Source organism: Cygnus olor, chromosome 25 (genome assembly GCF_009769625.2).
Source record: "Cygnus olor isolate bCygOlo1 chromosome 25, bCygOlo1.pri.v2, whole genome shotgun sequence".
In the NCBI taxonomy this organism is placed as follows: domain Eukaryota; kingdom Metazoa; phylum Chordata; class Aves; order Anseriformes; family Anatidae; genus Cygnus; species Cygnus olor.
Window position 1 is genome coordinate 268308 of NC_049193.1, and position 17252 is coordinate 285559.

Below are 17252 nucleotides of genomic sequence, written 5' to 3' on the forward strand. Positions count from 1 at the left end.
ATTTTTTAGATAGTATATATATAAAAGCATTCAGTCTAAGACAAGCTTTGGAGGTATACAGGAGGTATACAGGAGGTTGTGTCTCCTCAGCTTGATGGTCAAAGTAGTAATGTCATGTGCGTACCAGTGACATTATAAATTTCATATTAAACCACATTATTTGACCATGTTAACAATACATTTTCCAATGCCAGAGGGTTAATTAGTTATAACACCGTCCCCACTACTCTTACTACTTACATCTGTTTTTTTCTTTTCAAAAAATGCATATAGATCAGTATTTATGTATATATGCCTGTAATGGACACACACGCATATGTATGTGTACGAAATCACCGTGTGTGTGGTGGTCTGTATGTAGTCTCTGGCTTTTTGCTATCATACTCCGGAGCCCGAGTGGCAAAGAATAGCTTTTATCTCTATTCCCCCATGATGGTTATTAAAGGCAAAGTGAGTACATCAGCATCTTTCTTTAAAAAAATAATAATAGTAAAAAAAAAATCCTTCCCCCCTCCCGGACCCCCACACAATGTTTCAGGAGCAAATCTATGAAGGGATTTTAGCTATTAGCCCCAGCGCTGCCTGTTTCGTGGCTTTTCTAAACTACTGACGTTTTGCAGCATTGCATAAACATAAAACAATCCATCCTTGATATGGAATGCAAGGGCGGATGACAGCGCAGCGCAGCCCCCTTGGCTTCGATTGATTTACGCTGAGACTGACGCTTTATCAGGCACACGAAAAAAGTTTGACCAATCATTTTGCTGGGAGCTCACAACACAGCAGCCCAACTGTACTTTGTTGGCTAGGAAGTTCGAGAAGGGGGTAGAGTACAAATCTAGATCTGTCCTATATATTTTTTTCCCTTCATTGAACCGTGCTTTGTATGATGTCTGAGAATGTCCATTTCTGGGACTCTTAGCAATTATTATGTCGACTCTATTATAAGTCATGAAAGTGAAGACTCGCCTTCAGCCAAATTTTCATCTGGGCAATATACAAGTTCCAGGCAAGCTGGGCATAATGAACATCTAGAATTCCCCTCTTGTAGTTTTCAGCCAAAACCTCCAGTTTTCAGCGCCTCCTGGACTCCTTTGAATCCACATTCTTCTGGTACCCTTCCTGCCGTCTACCATCCATATATTCAACATCAAAGCGTCCCATCTGATAGCAGGTATCTACGGAGCTGGCTGGATCCAGTGCCCAGAGCAGAGAACCTCCCTGGGCAGGGATCTGTTAAGGCAGAGCCGCTGCTGGGCCGTCCCGGGGATGTCCATAAACAGGGAACACAGGAGTACAATTTAGAAACTTCTGCTGGAAGGGAAGGGATCGTTTCCAATCAAAGGCCCAGCTTCGAGGACAATAAAGTTTGTGAAGGAAGCGAAGACAAAGACAGAACAGATCAAAGTAAGTTATAAAAGTGAGGAAGTAAACAGTATAAAAGCTGGAGGAGGTGCAATAAAATGGGACAATGCTGCATAAAGTTTAAAATCAGGGCTTAAAGAAAACTCTCAGATTGCTGATGCCAACATAAGGGGAGAGGTGGGGAGGGGAGAGGGGTGGCATTGTCTCTGCAGATAAATAAAAATCAAAATAAAAATGAGCATCGTCTCTGAGCAAAACAGAGTCCAAAGCGGACAAAAGCTGGATCAAATCATCCTCTTTCTTACAGAGCGCTGACTGCGGCTGCAGAGATCACTTTTGTAAGCGGGAGCAAATTCGTGCAGGGTCTGCGTGTGGAGGGGAAGAAAAGGGGGAGAAAATAAATGTTGGGGGGAAAGATAGGGAAAGGGGAGTGGAGGGTGGCGATCGGGGGAGAACAAGGGTGGAAAGAGAGAAAATTACGGAGGAAAAGTTCACGTGAGGGAAATAAACAGCAGCGAGGTATTTTCCATGCCCGTTGCTCTGATTTACCTCGGCAGATTCAGGGAAAGGCTCCCCTCCTCATATTGTTTCGTGTTTGTTGGTGGTGGTGGCGGTGGGTTTCAGTGTGTGTTTTGTTGTTGTTGTTTGGTTGTTGTTTTCTTTGGGGGGGTTGTTTGCTTATATTTAATTGTTTATTAAGTGTTACGGTTCAGGGTATGAATATTTCACAGCCATGCACCCTCTTAGTTAAAAAAAAAAAGGGGGGGGGGGGGGGGTGCCTCCAGATTAATTAGTTCTTTATTTGTAAGGTAGCCAGATAGGGGAACAGTTAAAATTCCGCATATGTTTTTTCAGTGACCTGATTAGTGTTTTTTTTTATCTAAAATACAGAAAATAAAAGCTTTCTCCTTGAAAGTACTTAACTCTACTATAATTAATGTTGTTATTATTATTATTATTATTATTATTATTATTATTATTATTATTATTAAAATTATGCAAAGGCATTTAAGTAAAAAAGAATCAGTATCTTCACCTCATGCAGTTTCGGTTAGTACCTAGTTTCCATCTGAAAGGTAAAAGTGAGCGAAAGCTTGTGTTGGAGGTGAAAGAGAGAGAAACTTGGCTTCACCGCCACGGTAAATATTTTGCAATGAAAGCCGAAGTTGTATAAACTTCCCGGCTGGAAATGGCAGAGAAACAGCCCCCGCCGAGGGTATAACTCTGCAGAGTGTATGCAGGACATACTGTCACAGTCATTCTTTTTTCTCCTGAATTAACTTATTTTTTTTCCCACCAACATGCAAGAGCAACAGAGATTGCCATTGCAACCATAGAATTAAAAATACTGTATATTCTCGAGCCTCGTGATTTCCTTTCCTCCGTGTCCAGGATGTTATGGTGCCATTTTTTTCCTATCATTTAACTTGCACCATGCACGCGCACGCACACACACTTACACACACGCACGCGAAAAAGAAAGTCCTGTTCTATTGTATTGGGCAGAGATCCAGAACAAACTGCGACCGTGAGGTGAATGATTTTAAAGAATTAAATATCCAGGTTCTGTGCTCAATGTCCCTGAAATTGAATATATAAAAATCTTGTCCAAGAAAATGTTATTATGTTATAAGTAAGTGCAGGGACCCAGTCTAAGAGGATGCTGTGTGGTTTCTATGGCATGTGGTAACGATGCATATTTTGTTTTAAATAATAGTTTAATTTGGGGTAATGTTGAGAGCCTGCCAGGGCGGGAAGACGGAGCTGTTTTGCAGAAAGTACTCCCACCAATTTCCCTGACTATTTCAATTTTTGAAAGTATTTCACAATAATGAATCTCTACACTGTATATGGCACCGGGATCTGTTAATTTATTTGCCAGATTTTAAAGAAGGCATGTGCCAGAACTTCTACTCATTCGCTTGTCAGTTTAGGCACGTGTATACAGTAAGTAGATAAAACAATACTCGCATTTAAAATATCATATATTTTAACGATCCAAGATATAACCAAAAAAAATAAAATCAAACCAAATAAATATCTGTTATGAAGCACAGCCCTCCATTGCCATTAAAGGATGGGTAGCAGGATTAACAGTATCAATTATTAACAGCTTTCTTCCTCTTTAATATTTAATTCTGCATATTAGATTAAGTCAATTACATTAAGGAAATAGCCGTGCAAATTTGTAAGAGGCAGTACTTATAGTGGAAGATTAACCGGATTATTTAAAAAAAAATATTCAATATATTTAATTTTACAAAAAGAGGAAATGTTCTGATGGTGATCGCGTGTGTGTATGTATATATTTATAATGGTCCATTTAATTGGTGTAAAGGTTTATGGCTTCAGTCATAATTTCAGAGAACGAAAAGGAAATAAAATAGAAATACGTGGTCTGTCTATAAACCTTCATTTTGCTTTTCCAGTATTCAGTTACCCAGCGGTCCTCTAAAATTTTCATGTGATTAGTAAATGCACTATTGTTTATTCCAAAAGGACTTCACCTTTGTGTGCAACCTTCCCATAGCACCTTCCCCAAGTACTGTGTCCGTGGGACTCATTTCTAAAATGTTGTGTCCCGTCCCGTCCCCCCACCACCACCTCGCACCCCACCCCACCCCACCCCGGCTTGATTAGGCTTATTCCTGAAATGTGCTTTTTGCAAAAGATTCCCACGTAACTTCTCCCATACGCGAGAGTGACGGGCAGTCTGTTATTTATTTTTGCCCCTTCGAAGCAGCCCTGCAAATGTCCGTGTCTCTGCGTAACACTGTCCAGATCTCCGGCAGGAGAGTCCGGCCAGCCCTCAGAGGATTTTTATGGTATCGAGACCATTTCTTGCCACATAGCAAAATAGGCAGAATTTATTAAAGTTTTTTTTTTTCAGACGTCGTCTCAGTATTATTTGCCTGCACGCTGTGTCTGTAGGAGTGCATCTGGAGACACGTGGGAAAACACATCTGAATTCTATATATAATTTTTGCATTGGTTTCTCTGAGTATGGCATATGGAACACGCAGATAGGCATTATGCAAATCTGTAAGTGCATGCATGTGGGTGTTTTCTGGTGTGGATAGACCTGGAGAAAAGTCGGCGGGAGCTCTGCTACTGGGTACAGAAGACACGTGCGCACCCAAACATACGTGTGCGCAAGCACGTATGTGCAAGTGAGCATGTGCGCGCAGACATGTATGTGCACACAGACACGCGGGGAAGTCTAACTCGCTGCTGCTCCTTGCCTGCAGCCCAGACCCCCACCCACGGAGGCGCAGGGGACAGGCGCGGCAGCTTTTCGGGACCGGAGCACCCCCCACATCTGCGCGGGTTTGTTCGCCCTGGTGATGCTGTACTATTATCATAGGGCCTCTGCTGCCAGCTCATATCTCAGCGAGCATTTTTCACTCGGGCGTGCATATCCGTATGTATAATCTTAATATTTGATGGCATGATTAAAACCTTCTGAGAAACACTCAAGCTGCATCGTATTGATCTTGCTGCTTTTCTTTCAGCCAACCCAGCTGCCAGCTGGCTTCACGCCCGTTCCTCCAGAAAAAAGCGATGCCCTTACACGAAATACCAGACCCTGGAACTAGAGAAGGAGTTTTTATTCAATATGTACCTGACGAGGGACCGTAGACATGAAGTGGCCAGACTCCTCAACCTGAGTGAGAGACAAGTCAAAATCTGGTTTCAGAACCGAAGGATGAAAATGAAGAAAATGAACAAGGAACAGGGCAAAGAGTGAAAACCAGAAAAGCAGCACCCCTCCCTCCTTCCCCAGCCTCTGCGGCCGCGCACCCGAACTGTAGTGCTAACATATAAATAACCCAAACAGCGGGAAAACCTTCCCATTTCCCATCTCCATCTTTGCATGCGAGATGTTGCTTATTATTTTTATCTTCCTAGTGTTGTCACGTATGAGGCAACTTAGCAAAAACTGCAGCTCCTCTTTGGAGACACATGCTAGGTTTTGTTTCTATTTTCTTGTTGTCTTTCTCTATTGTCATTTTTTTTTCTTCTCCCTACAGCGTTACATAGATACAGGCTCCTGTCTGAGCAGCAGCTTTCTCTGCTTGCATTTTCTCCATGGAAGGCAAGACGGCAAACAAAACTGGCCACAAACAGATCTGGTCCAAGCTCCCACCAAACCACGCTGTGTTTCTTTATCCACGTAAGGACAAAGATTCTCTATAATACTCACAGCACCCCGGTGCACCCAGGCACACAAACACACAGACACACAAACGTTGAGGTGGCCAAGGAACCAGACGATTTAATTAAACTACTGCAAGACAGACACATTCGTAAGACTTGCGTTTAATTGCACCCAACAAATCATTTTCAATTCGTCAACTTTACACTGGGCAAGTCGGTCAGTGACAGCCCAACTCCCAGCTGCGCTGGGTTTCTTTATTTCTTTTTCATTTTCTTTTTTTTTTCTTTTTTTTTCGGTTGGCTTTATTATGCGGGATTTTTATTTCAATCTTGCCATGGCAGATATGTGACTTTGACCTGGAAGTTTAGTAGGATCTTTACAGGCAAACATCCTCATCTGGTAGCTTTATATTGGGTCACTTGGAAGAGGAGAAAAGACGGGGAAGGAGACGAGAGTGCGTGTGGGGGGCACTCTCAGAGCCGCATTGTAAATTATTTAGGAGAAAAGGGGGCGGAAGAACCCCTGCCAACTTATTCCTAACTTTTAGAGGACAGGAAGAATGGGATTTTCTAGTTAAAAAACTACCTTAGTAGAGCTGTAAGAGAGGGAAAGGTTGTGTTCTTAGTGCTAGCATATTTATAATTTATTGTGAATTGACTTTTCCTAAAGCAGTAGGCTGTTGCAGAGATAAAGTGCCAACCATAGAGTGTGTGTATTTCTTCCCCCTCCTGTTTGCCGAGATGCTTTTAATACTCCGGTGTTGTGTTTTTTTCGCCTGCTCCGTGGTGAAGCGAGCTCACGGCATGTTTTCCCACTGCGACCCCGTTCACTTCGGGGCCCTGTGCCTGGCCGGCCCCGGGGCCGCCGCCTCCCCGGGGAGGGAGCCCCGGCCCGCGGGTGGCACCGGGGGCTGCGGCGGCTCCGCGGCTCGGCGCTCAGCCACCCTTTTCCCGAAGAGCATCCAGTGTAACAAATATAGACCCTGATTGTTTACAAACGAGGTCTCATGTCATGCCGGACGGAGCTGGTTTCTCATCTGACAGATCCGCTGGAGGTTTCTCTGAACCGCCCGTGCGGGACTGGTTTTCCTTTATCTCTGTAAGACTTAACTTTGTTTTGGGAAGGGGGAGGGAGTGGGTGGCGGGTGGGTTAGTACGAGTTGATTACATGGTGGCTATTGTAAAATGTGTTTGTGGTTGTGTTTCTGTGAATGTTGAAGCTCGTTTTCTGTTTCTATTGTGGCTTTTAAGTATACAAAGAGTTCTTCAGTTGTTAGTTGATGGAAAATACCGAAATAAACCTCTCTTTTTTTTTTTTTTCTTCGTGTGCAGATTTGTATATTTAGCTGCCAGGAGGCTTTATAGGAACAACGCAAGTGTAAGGTAGCTTGTTTTAATTGGGTGGATGGGTGGGGAAGAGAAGACACATCTATTTCTGTTGTATATGTGAACGAATCAGTGCAAATCTGATTTCATAAGCTACTAACTTGGGTATCCTTAGCATTAGTTTTTGAGACCACTTTTATCTGATGTGAGCAGAGATTGCCCTGGGAGGAAGTGATAGGAAGATCTGCGTTTTTTCCGTGTTTTTTATTTATTTTTATTTTTTCCAAGTGTTCCTGTTTTATTTTGTTTGTTTGTTTCTTCTTTCCATGATCCAGAGATAAGAAACAAGTAGCTGCACCTCGGTGCACCGAAATTTACACCAGTTCAACTCCTTATGAAAGGGAAAAAAAAATCTTTCACTCCACCAGAAACCAGTGTGTAAGACCATTCCTCAGAAAGTTTGTTTTAATGCCTAAACTTTCCCTTTTGAAGCTTTCCATCATTTAGTACCTCCTTTGGGGCTTCAAAACTTAGGGGGCTTCAAAATTTAACTATTACGTCGCCAGAGAGAGATAAATTTAACTAAACTTCACCCTGTGTCAAAATATCTATTCTCCTTCCTCAAAACGAAATTAAGAAAAAAGCTGTTGCAGATATTCTGAGCTGGAAAAAAAAAGTTATGATGGCAGGATCATTTCTCTAAATCCAAATTTATATATATATACTAAAAAAAAAAAAGATACTATGCTGAAAAAGATGATTAGGTGTGTTTAACTACGTAATTATTTCAGTTTTATTTGATTCTTCTCAAGGGTGAATGAACTTTCAAATCTGCTTCTTGCTAGGTTGATATATTCCTCACATTTGGAACTGAGCATGCAGTTCACTAAATACACATTACTATATTTTTGAGAAGTGTACCCATGACTTAATTGATGTTTGCAACCCATCGGACACTAGAATTTAGAAACGTTTTTCACTTTCTTTAGAGTTGTGGTAAAGAGCAGATATTTTTAAAACAAAAACATAATGTTCTTTTAAAATAGAATTTAAAATGTTAGTTCGTTTTATTAGGAAATATACTTACTTTTAAAATGTTGGAAAAAACTGTCTTCTGTAGCATCAGCCTGGATGTATTTTCTACAGATGTTTAATGCTCCAGAATAAAAATCGATTTTAGAACAACAGTACCTATATGTCATTGTGTTATACTGCTTCGTCTAAAATTTTATAAATATTTTCATTGCGTTTTTCTGCGTTCTTTAGTGTCTCGTTAAATGTATTATAAGAATCAATTTTGCTTAGGTTAAAAATATGTCCAGAGACAAATGGAAATAATTCCTTTCCAGTGTAGCAAGTGCTTACTCGGTCTTTTGCAGATTTGATGCGTTTCTAAATCTTTTTAATTTTTTTCTTTAAGTCAGAGATCGTTAATCTCTGATTGCACTCACCGTTGCTTGCTTGTTTGTTTGTTTGTTCTTTTTTCAGGTTTTAATTTTTTCATTCTTGCATCAGCCTTAGGGGACCAGAAGTAGCAGTGCACAGTGGGTAGGCTTTATTTTACTTTCTCTCTGGTTTATACTTCTACTTCCCTATGAAAACTTTGCTAAAGAAAAATTAGAAAACCAAAACAAACAGTGAGAAACCCCACCCTGCCTTCCCTGCTTGGCATCATCTCGGATTTGACACGCGGTTCCTTTTTTCAAGGACTCAATTAGCGGTTACTGTAATTTCGTCTCTAAATTCTTTTGATACTTTATTGCTTGAGAATAAATACAAACGCTTGGAAAGTGTTTCGATCTATATATTAAAAACAACAACGACAAACAAACAAACAAACAAAACCTATTACATCAACAAATATACAAACAAAAACTGAGACCTGCTCAACCCTACAGGAAGCAGGTATTGAGAAACATAACCAAGAATCTTTTTTCCACTAACTTTTAACATAATGGGCGCTCTAAAGGGCAATATTTCACTTCTTTAAAAAATCCTTTCTTTGAGGAAGCTCTGAAAAGAAAACAAAAGAAGAAAAAAGATACTTAGAGCTTATTGAGGGAAGAGAGAGAAAGGGAAGTAACTTGTCATAAAAAAAGGAAAATTCAGTGCAGTGTGCTGCAATAAAAGAATATGACCGCTATAAAACTTTATAGGGTATAAATTTCTGAAGGTTAAGGAACTAAACGGCTGTAAAGCAAACAGTGCAAGAAAACTTTCAGGAACTCCTAAATTACTACAACGACTTGGGAATGTGGGGAAACCCAACGTGTAAAAGCTCTTCTTTCTGCTTCAGTCACATGCAAAGTTCACCTCTTTTTTATTTTCCCTATTGGAGGGGTAGGTTAAAAAATAAGAAGGAGGGGGTAGGGAATAAAAGGTGGGGAGGGACTTTTGCTAATTTATTCTTCTCTTGCAGTTTCTGTGAAAATCCAGCACTCTGGATTATACCCTTTGTTGTTGTTGTTGTTGTTCAATTTTTTTATTATTATTATTTTTTCCTTTAAAGCACTTCCAGGCTGCCAGAATGCTGAGCTGTGCATACAATAACACCACCACCACACAGATGCACCCCCACACTCACACTAAGTTCTGGCGAGACGTCTGGGCTTGGGAAGCTCTTTATCGGTTTACAGCTCCGGCCTTCCCCCTCCAGAGCAGAATGACCAATTGTTTAGTCTCGGAATTTGAAACAATAGAGGTTTTCAAAAGCAACCCCATTTTGTCTCTTTTATTGCTAGTAGAGTGACTGGATGGTGGGGCTTTCGCATCGCAGAGAGCGCTTTCAGCGCTGAGCGGTGCAGAGGAAGAAGTCAGCTCTCCTCTTTCTCGCTCTTTTCGCTCCTCACCGCCCTTCGCGGTCGCGGTGCCCCGGGCCCTCGCGGGCCCCTCTCCGCAGGCCCGGAGGGGGAAGCGCCGCGGGGCTGCGGTGCCGCCAGGGGCCGCGCGGTGGCGCCATTGCTCCACGAGAGACGCGCGGCTCCCGCGCGCCGCCGCGGGGCTCCGCGGAACACCTTGATTGGATTAGCGGCAGAGGCCGGGCTGTTCGCTGCGGGCATGAATAATCCCGAGGCATAAAATATAGGGTTAATTATAGCTATTTTTCCGATTTTATAGGTTACATCTATTTTTTTTTCTCCGCGAGGGTAAATTATGTGAGGCTTAAAGAAAAGGGGGGGTTGTTAATCTCGTGGCTCTGTGCTGGGACGCAGTGAGAGGTGGGACACGCATCTATTGTAAATGTTCGTTAAAAGGGAGGAAAAAAACATCATTTTGTTTTCTGCGAGTTTGGATGGAGGTGGGGGGACATCTTTATTATCTCAAACCAAAGATTTACGTTTGCAGCACTGGAAAAGAGAGTGGCTCAAAGATTTCGGGGAGAAAGAGGCACATACAAAATCAGGATATTTTTCCTTGGCTATTTAACTTGAATGTCAGGATGGTTTGCGCTTTCTCGGCTCTTTATTTTATTTTATGTTTTAGCTTTCTTAGCCATCGCCTAAAAATGGGATATGCTTTTTAGAATTTGGGCTTTTTTATATACTTCCTCCTCCTTTTGGTAGAACTGCCGCTGTTTCTTGTCTTCATTAATAGGCTTCAAAATGCTACTATATAGTAAATTAATCTAAATTGCTGTGAACTTACCACGTTTTGTTATGCGTACAAATACTCCAAGGATGCTGTACCAGCAAAAAATGTAAAATTTTAACTCTATTAGTTCAGTTCTTCTGGGAACATTTTTTTCTTCATAATTGCAAGACAATAATTATTCAGACGTTGCAATCCTTATATTCAGCTACAAATAGCACAGACAGAAAAGATGGCAAATATTTCAACATAGTTTTTCATTCAAATTATTATAACAATGCATTTTCTGAATACAATCTCCTCCGAAGATACACAAGAAAATATGCCCACTTCCCGATATGCAGCATTCTGGTGAAGAATGTAACAAATTAAAACTATGCACACAACAGAATAGGAATCACTGCCCAAGCGATTTGACATGTTGTTTAAAGAGTCAAAGTTTAAACATCTCAAGACTCTATTTAAACCCTATAAAATGAAATACAAATGTAAGCAGATACAGATGAAAAAAAAAATGAGAGAAATACTGCCCTTGTGCATTCATTAAAATGCAGAGTAGTGAAAAGTTAAGGTTTACCTAACAGAAGGTTTGGGGTTCCTTCCTCCCTCTCTCTCTCTTTTTCTTTCTTTCTTTCTTTTTCTTTCTTTCTTTCTTTCTTTCTTTCTTTCTTTCTTTCTTTCTTTTCTTTTCTTTTCTTTTCTTTCTTTCTTTCTTTCTTGTCAATTCCCAATAAATCTTTCCTCCACTGGGTATTTATAAATTATCTTCTTTCACACACACCCCCACATGCACATACATGCGCACTTGTTTTTTCTTATAATAGAAACATTTTGCTTTCCTCGGGAATCTGAGTACAGTATATGAATGATTTAAGATCAGCTATTGATTTCTAGTGCATTGATGAGTTACCATCACTTCATGACCATAAAATTCTACTGCACTTGATAAAATGTGAACTTCCAAGAGCAACTTCCCTCAAGCCTTCTCAGGCTCCACATATGAATGGGAACGGCTGTTATTTTTTATTTTATAAACTTCAGTGGATGTGAGTACGCCTGTAAACACCCATAGAAGAACATAAATTATTTTCTAAAAATCCTTTAGTCAATTCAATGTTTTGCTTTCTTGAAAATTCTAGCATCGAGCATCCACACACCACGCTGTTTAGTTCTATTTACTTATGTGCACCATTTCTAGGTTTTTATGTTCAATGATGAAACCAAAATCTGCTCAATCGACAATAAAAGTGTTGAGAAAAATAAAATGTTAACTTGTCTTTTAAGGGGGGAAAAGCCTTAATTATACCACTGCAAGTACTTCAACCACAATAATTACTTGAAAAGGCTCTTAGACTCGGCTGAAATTATCCCTACACAAAATAAACGAAACGTATTTACTTAAATTATTTCTCTAAGGGTGGTTTTAAAGTTTTATTCCGTTATTATCTTTGTTTTCTTTCTTTCTTTCTCTCTCCCTGTCTTTTTGTCTACCTTAATTCCTTGCCTATTCCCCCTGCCAATGCAAGTGCTTTTTACCAAAGCCCAACAAAGCAAGGACTTTTACTCTTTTCATGTTGTGGACAGTTGAAAATTGTCCTTCAGCTTAAGGCAGGCAGGAGTAAAAACGTGCTTTATTCACCTTTCTGTGTCAATACTGCGCAGACGGATGCAAAGCATTTCAGCAGAAATCTACCTGGGGAAAATGGAAAATAAAAAGAAATGTTTAGAAGAGTGTCTTTAACTCCTACTGAAGGTTGAAGGATTGGAAAATAGAGATGGCAATGCGAGGGGCTTGGAGAGGCATCGTGGGTGTTAGGCACGCTGGGACAGCATTTAAGTTGGGAGGGTTTGGTGTCGTTATTAGCTGAAATACGTCTCTGTAATATTTGCTGACTGCGATAAATGAATTTCAAAATCTACCCCCTGTGTGTTTAGATTGTGGAAAATTGCAGCGTTGGCATCTTAGGGGTAAGTTTACTTCGTTCTTAACAAATGTCAATAAAATAGAAAGCCTCTCTCTTATTTCACTTATCCCATCCCCCTTTTCTCCCTAGTTTTCATAAGTATCGTGAAAAAAAAAAAAGTTATTGAGAATGGGGTGAGGTAGGGAAGCAGCCATCACTTACTGACCATAAAGGTTCTGTTCTGGATGTGATAAGCGAAACAATACTTTTAGTTTGTAATCATCCCCAAACACATCTTGAACAAGTCCTCTGTGTGAGCTGGGCACCGGGGAGGAGGCTGGGAGGGGGCTAGGAGAGAGATTCAAAAAGTCAATGTTATATATGAAAAACTATAATCGTTTTAATTCAATATTGACACCTCAACATCTCGCTGTAATGCGGACGGGTCCAATCGAAACCTCTGTTTTATAGCAGTAGAGGAAAGAACTCGTAAAATCCTAACAGCTTTTATGTAGTGCGGTATAAACAACAACAACATCCCCGGCTTTATGGCATTTTATAGTTTGTTAAACAGTTTACAGCCTTTTTTGGGGCTATTACAAATGCAATTCCCTTCATGTGATAGTTAAACCTTTATCAATAATAAGGAAATTGATCATTAAAATGTTAAATATGACTACCTCGTTTGTTTTAAAATATGTTTAGGGTAAGAAGCTGTATGATTTGATAACTTGTATTAAAATACCAATTACATTTATAGGACCTTTTAAAACTGGTAGCAATTAAATCGTGTTCTTTTACAGTTTTCCAAAGCGACCCTGACATTTAAAAAGGCTAAAACTGCCTCGTTAAAATTTTGAAATTAACGACTGAGAGCGCTTCTCTTTAATTTTCCAGCACTCCCCAAAAAATCAATCTTTTGGGTGGTCTAGGTATGTGATTTGTTGTGAGGCGAGAGATATCTCATTAATGTAGGTAGTTAAACATATTTAATCCGTATATTCACCCCACCTCCTTCTCCCTCTCTCTCTCACTCCCTCTCCCTCTCTCTCGCTCCCTCTCTCTCTCTCTCTCTCTCCCCCCCTCGCTTGCTTTTCCTTCTTTATTCTCTCACACTCTTCCTTTCACAATCATGCAGTGCAGAGTCCGTGTGGAGTAAGGAGAAGCCAATAGGATGAGGTTTTGGTAATAGATGCAAATGATCATGAAAAGACACTGCAAAATATGAAACAACTCATTTGCGCTGAAGTAAATCACTGAAAACTGTTTATGAACTGGCATCTCTTCTTGGAAATGTAAAGCGAGAACTCTTTAAGTGGCGATTTTTTTTTTTTTTTAGGGGTGGGGGGGAGGAAAGAATTCAATATCATGCAGGCTTAGAGTTTTGATTATATCCTCCTTTTATATTCCTGGAAAACACAAACTGTCGTTGCTTAGCATCTTAGCGCTTTCTTTTTTTGCTGATAGATTCCCGTGGTCAGGTTTGGTTGGCTACTTCTTTTTTTTTTTTTTTTTTCCTCCTCCGAACAAATATTATTATTTAAATTAAGATGAGCTCTTATTTTGTCAACTCACTCTTCTCCAAATACAAAACCGGGGACTCCTTGCGTCCCAATTACTATGACTGTGGGTTCGCTCAGGATCTTGGGGGCAGACCCACGGTGGTGTACGGACCCAGCACGGGGGGCACCTTCCAGCATCCGACCCAAATCCAGGAGTTTTACCACGGAGCATCCTCACTCTCCAGCTCCCCTTACCAACAGAATCCCTGCGCCGTGGCGTGCCATGGGGACCCCAGCAACTTCTATGGCTACGACCCCTTGCAAAGGCAGAGCCTCTTCAGCGCCCAGGAGTCGGACTTGGTGCAGTACACGGACTGCAAGCTTGCTGCCAGCGGCCTTGGAGAGGAGGCGGAGAGCTCGGAGCAGAGCCCTTCTCCGACCCAGCTTTTCCCCTGGATGCGACCGCAAGGTGAGGCGAGATGGAAAGGACAGCGAAGGAGCGTTTCCAGAGCCCATAAAGTATTTCTTTCTTTCTTTCTTTCTTTCTTTCTTTCTTTCTTTCTTTCTTTCTTTCTTTCTTTCTTTCTTTCTTTCTTTCTTTCTTTCTTTCTCTCTCTCTCTCTCTCTCTCTCTTTTTCTTTCTTTCTGTCTGCCCCTCTTTCTTTCTGTCTGTCTCTCTTTTTCTTTCTTTCTTTTGCTCCCTTTTTCTTCCCCAATGACTGTATTTTACTGCTTTATGAGGGTAAACTTTTGCACTTGTAAATTGCTTTATAGTTTAATTACCCTGAAGGAGACCTTTTCTTCTGGGGGCTCAGCGAGCCGGGCTTTCAGTGGAAGGAAGCATCCTTAAAGTTTATGGCACTTTTACAGCCTTAAAAAGCCTCTCATTTTTTGTTTTGCGTTTGGTTGGGGATTTTGGTGGTGCTGCTTGCTCTCCCTGGGCTGCAGCTCTTTTTTTGTGCGGGCAGCCTCCTGGATCCCAGGGAGCCGGAGTATGTTGTTGTTGTTGTTCGGGTAATAAGTGTACAAGTGAAGGCTTTAGCTGGGCTGCTTGGTGTGGGCTTGTGTGTGACCCTCCCCCTCCTCCGCCACCATCACCCTTTTCCTTTATAACCATCTTCCCTTTTATAATATAATACAACAGTCTTTCCTTCTCCCTGTTTGCTTCCTGCCTTTGCTTCTGCGAGTCCTTTCTTCCTCCCCCTCCCGTGTGTGTGTGTGTGTGTGGGGGGGGGGGGGGGGTGAGTGCGTGTGTGTGAGTGTGTGTCTGCGTGTCTGTGTCTGTGTGTGTGTGTGCGCCTATTCCCGAGCCTGGTTTATGTATCTTTCAACCTCCTTCTCTTCTTCCCCTTTCCACCCAACCTTTGCAATTCCCCAGCAGCCGCTGGACGGAGGAGGGGGAGGCAAACCTACAGCCGCTACCAGACGCTGGAACTGGAGAAGGAATTTCTATTTAATCCCTACCTGACCCGCAAACGGAGGATCGAGGTCTCGCATGCCCTGGGATTGACAGAAAGGCAGGTCAAAATCTGGTTCCAGAACAGAAGGATGAAATGGAAAAAGGAAAACAACAAAGACAAGTTTCCCAGCAGCAAATGCGAGCAGGAAGAACTGGAAAAACAGAAAATGGAAAGAGCCCAGGAGGTGGACGAGGAAGGGGAAGCACAGAAGGTGGACAAGAAATAAAAGGATTTTTAAGGACTGAAAGGCAAGCGCTGCTGGGGTGGAAGAGCCCCTAAGCCCCACATTAATGATAGTTAATGTAAGGGAGGGGTGGGAAACAACAATGCATAGAAAAGAGAAAGAAAAAAAAAACATTTTATTGCTGTAAAACAATATAGCTGTAAGCACCACTTTCCTGATTATCCTTTGAAACAATGAACAGTATGCAAAAGTGGTCTGGAGGTCTCTCCTGCCTTTTGCCAGTTATTAACTAGTGGTAGTGTAACGCAATAGCTTATGTAAAACATGACTGTGAATTTTTTTTTCTCTCTCTCTGTCTTTCTGTCTCTCTCTTCTTTCCTGGGGGGTGGGTTGGTTAACATAGCTTTCAATGCTATAGAAGTTATGTGAAATTACATTTGTGCACTTTTTAAAAAATTTCCACTTTTTTTGTTGTGGTTTATCTGTATGTACTGGAGGTAGCGATTGACACAAACATCCCAACAACATGAAACTGCCTATTTATGCTACAGTTATCTCTCTCTTTTTCTCTCTTTACTTTCCTTACTTCTGTTCTTTTGTTCGCTTCATTTTTTTTTGTTTTGTTTTGTTTTTTTTTCGATTTTTGAATGTCTCTTAAAAAAAAAGAGAAAAAAAAACATTAAAAAACGTTTTCCTCTCCTTTAGTTAGCATGCGCACAGTGAAGCAAGTTGTAAAGTGATCTTTAGGTTAACTGTGAAAAAGAATGTATACTGTATACGTGAATTACTTTATTGGGGGAACTAATGATATATTTTGTTGTTCTTTCATCACTTTGTTCTATTGTCTAAACCTGGAAGCAGCGGAAGAAAGTTACAATAAAGTTTACAAGCGAGAATTCCGTGACATCATTCTTTTACCCTGCTCCATTTCCTCCAGGACCACTTTGATAGAAAGGAAATAAAAGTCATTGTGTCGGAGCTGCAGCCCTCACCATCAAAGACTTCTTCGCCTGTAGAGATGCTGGCGGGCTGGATCGCTGCTGGGACAGGCAGAGGCAGGGGCTGGGGCCGGGGAGCTGCATGGGAACCGTGGAGAAGGGGCCGGGGCGGGAGCGGGGGGGGGGGGCAACCGCGATGGCTTCTTCTGTTGTTGTTTCTAACTGTTCATGTGTGGTGACAGGTTGGGAAGCTGTGTGGAAATCCTTCCTGAAGGTAATGTGTGTTTTTCTTCCCTTCCTCCCTCCCTCCCTCCCTCCCTCCCTCCCTTCCTTCCTTCCTTCCTTCCTTCCTTCCTTCCTTCCTTCCTTCCTTCCTTCCTTCCGTTCTTTCTCTTTCTTTCTTTCTCCCTCCTTCTTTCTCTCTTTCTTTCTCTTTCTCTCTTTTCTCTCTTTCTTTCTCCCTCTTTCTTTTTCTCTCTCTCTCTCCTTCTCTCTCTCTCTCCCCCTCCTTCTCTCCCTCTCCCCTTCTCTCCCTCTCCCCTTCTCTCCATCTCTCCTTTCCTTCTCTCCGTCTCTCCTCACCCTACTTTCTCCGCACGATAAAGCCCAGGTCTGAATCACTGTCCTTTCTTCCCACTGGTCTGTCTGCAAAATCGCCAGTTGTGCGGCTGAGCTGCTCTCTACCCTTTCGTCTAGTGAACTCTCCTGCCATGGCAAGAGAGAGCATATAGTGTATGGGGATGCACACACATCCCCTTGCAACTTAACCTTGGGAAAAGAGAAACAGTGCAAATCCTAGATGCACATCCACCATTGTCTGAGCTGCT

At 41.6% G+C, this 17252-nt stretch overlaps 2 protein-coding genes across 3 annotated transcripts; both read left to right on the plus strand.

Annotated features, from left to right (window-relative positions):
* The first annotated feature begins 776 nt into the window (after positions 1–776).
* On the plus strand, positions 777–8023 carry HOXB9 (homeobox B9). Its single transcript, XM_040537018.1, has 2 exons — positions 777–1407; positions 4878–8023. The coding sequence occupies exons 1-2, from the start codon at positions 900–902 to the stop codon at positions 5111–5113; spliced, it is 744 nt and encodes a 247-aa protein (XP_040392952.1). The 5' UTR covers positions 777–899; the 3' UTR covers positions 5114–8023.
* Positions 8024–13335: 5312 nt separating this feature from the next.
* HOXB8 (homeobox B8) lies at positions 13336–16376 on the plus strand. 2 transcript variants are annotated; one of them, XM_040536433.1, is made up of 2 exons: positions 13336–14312; positions 15225–16376. In XM_040536433.1, exons 1-2 carry the CDS (start codon positions 13892–13894, stop codon positions 15527–15529), a joined length of 726 nt encoding a protein of 241 aa, XP_040392367.1. In that variant the 5' UTR covers positions 13336–13891; the 3' UTR covers positions 15530–16376. The 2 variants fall into 2 exon arrangements, with proteins under 2 accessions (XP_040392367.1, XP_040392366.1); XM_040536432.1 differs by having other exon boundaries at positions 13892–14312; positions 15222–16376.
* Positions 16377–17252: the final 876 nt, after the last annotated feature.

What these genes read in the sequence shown, in the direction of transcription:
- HOXB8 (XM_040536432.1), top strand. Translation starts at nt 13,892, where the DNA reads ATGAGCTCTTATTTTGTCAACTCACTCTTCTCCAAATACAAAACCGGG. An exon ending in CCCCTGGATGCGACCGCAAG is followed by an intron (nt 14,313 to 15,221) that starts GTGAGGCGAGAT and finishes GCAATTCCCCAG; the next exon opens with CAGCCGCTGGACGGAGGAGG.
- HOXB9 (XM_040537018.1), top strand. Translation starts at nt 900, where the DNA reads ATGTCCATTTCTGGGACTCTTAGCAATTATTATGTCGACTCTATTATA. An exon ending in CAAAGACAGAACAGATCAAA is followed by an intron (nt 1,408 to 4,877) that starts GTAAGTTATAAA and finishes CTTTTCTTTCAG; the next exon opens with CCAACCCAGCTGCCAGCTGG.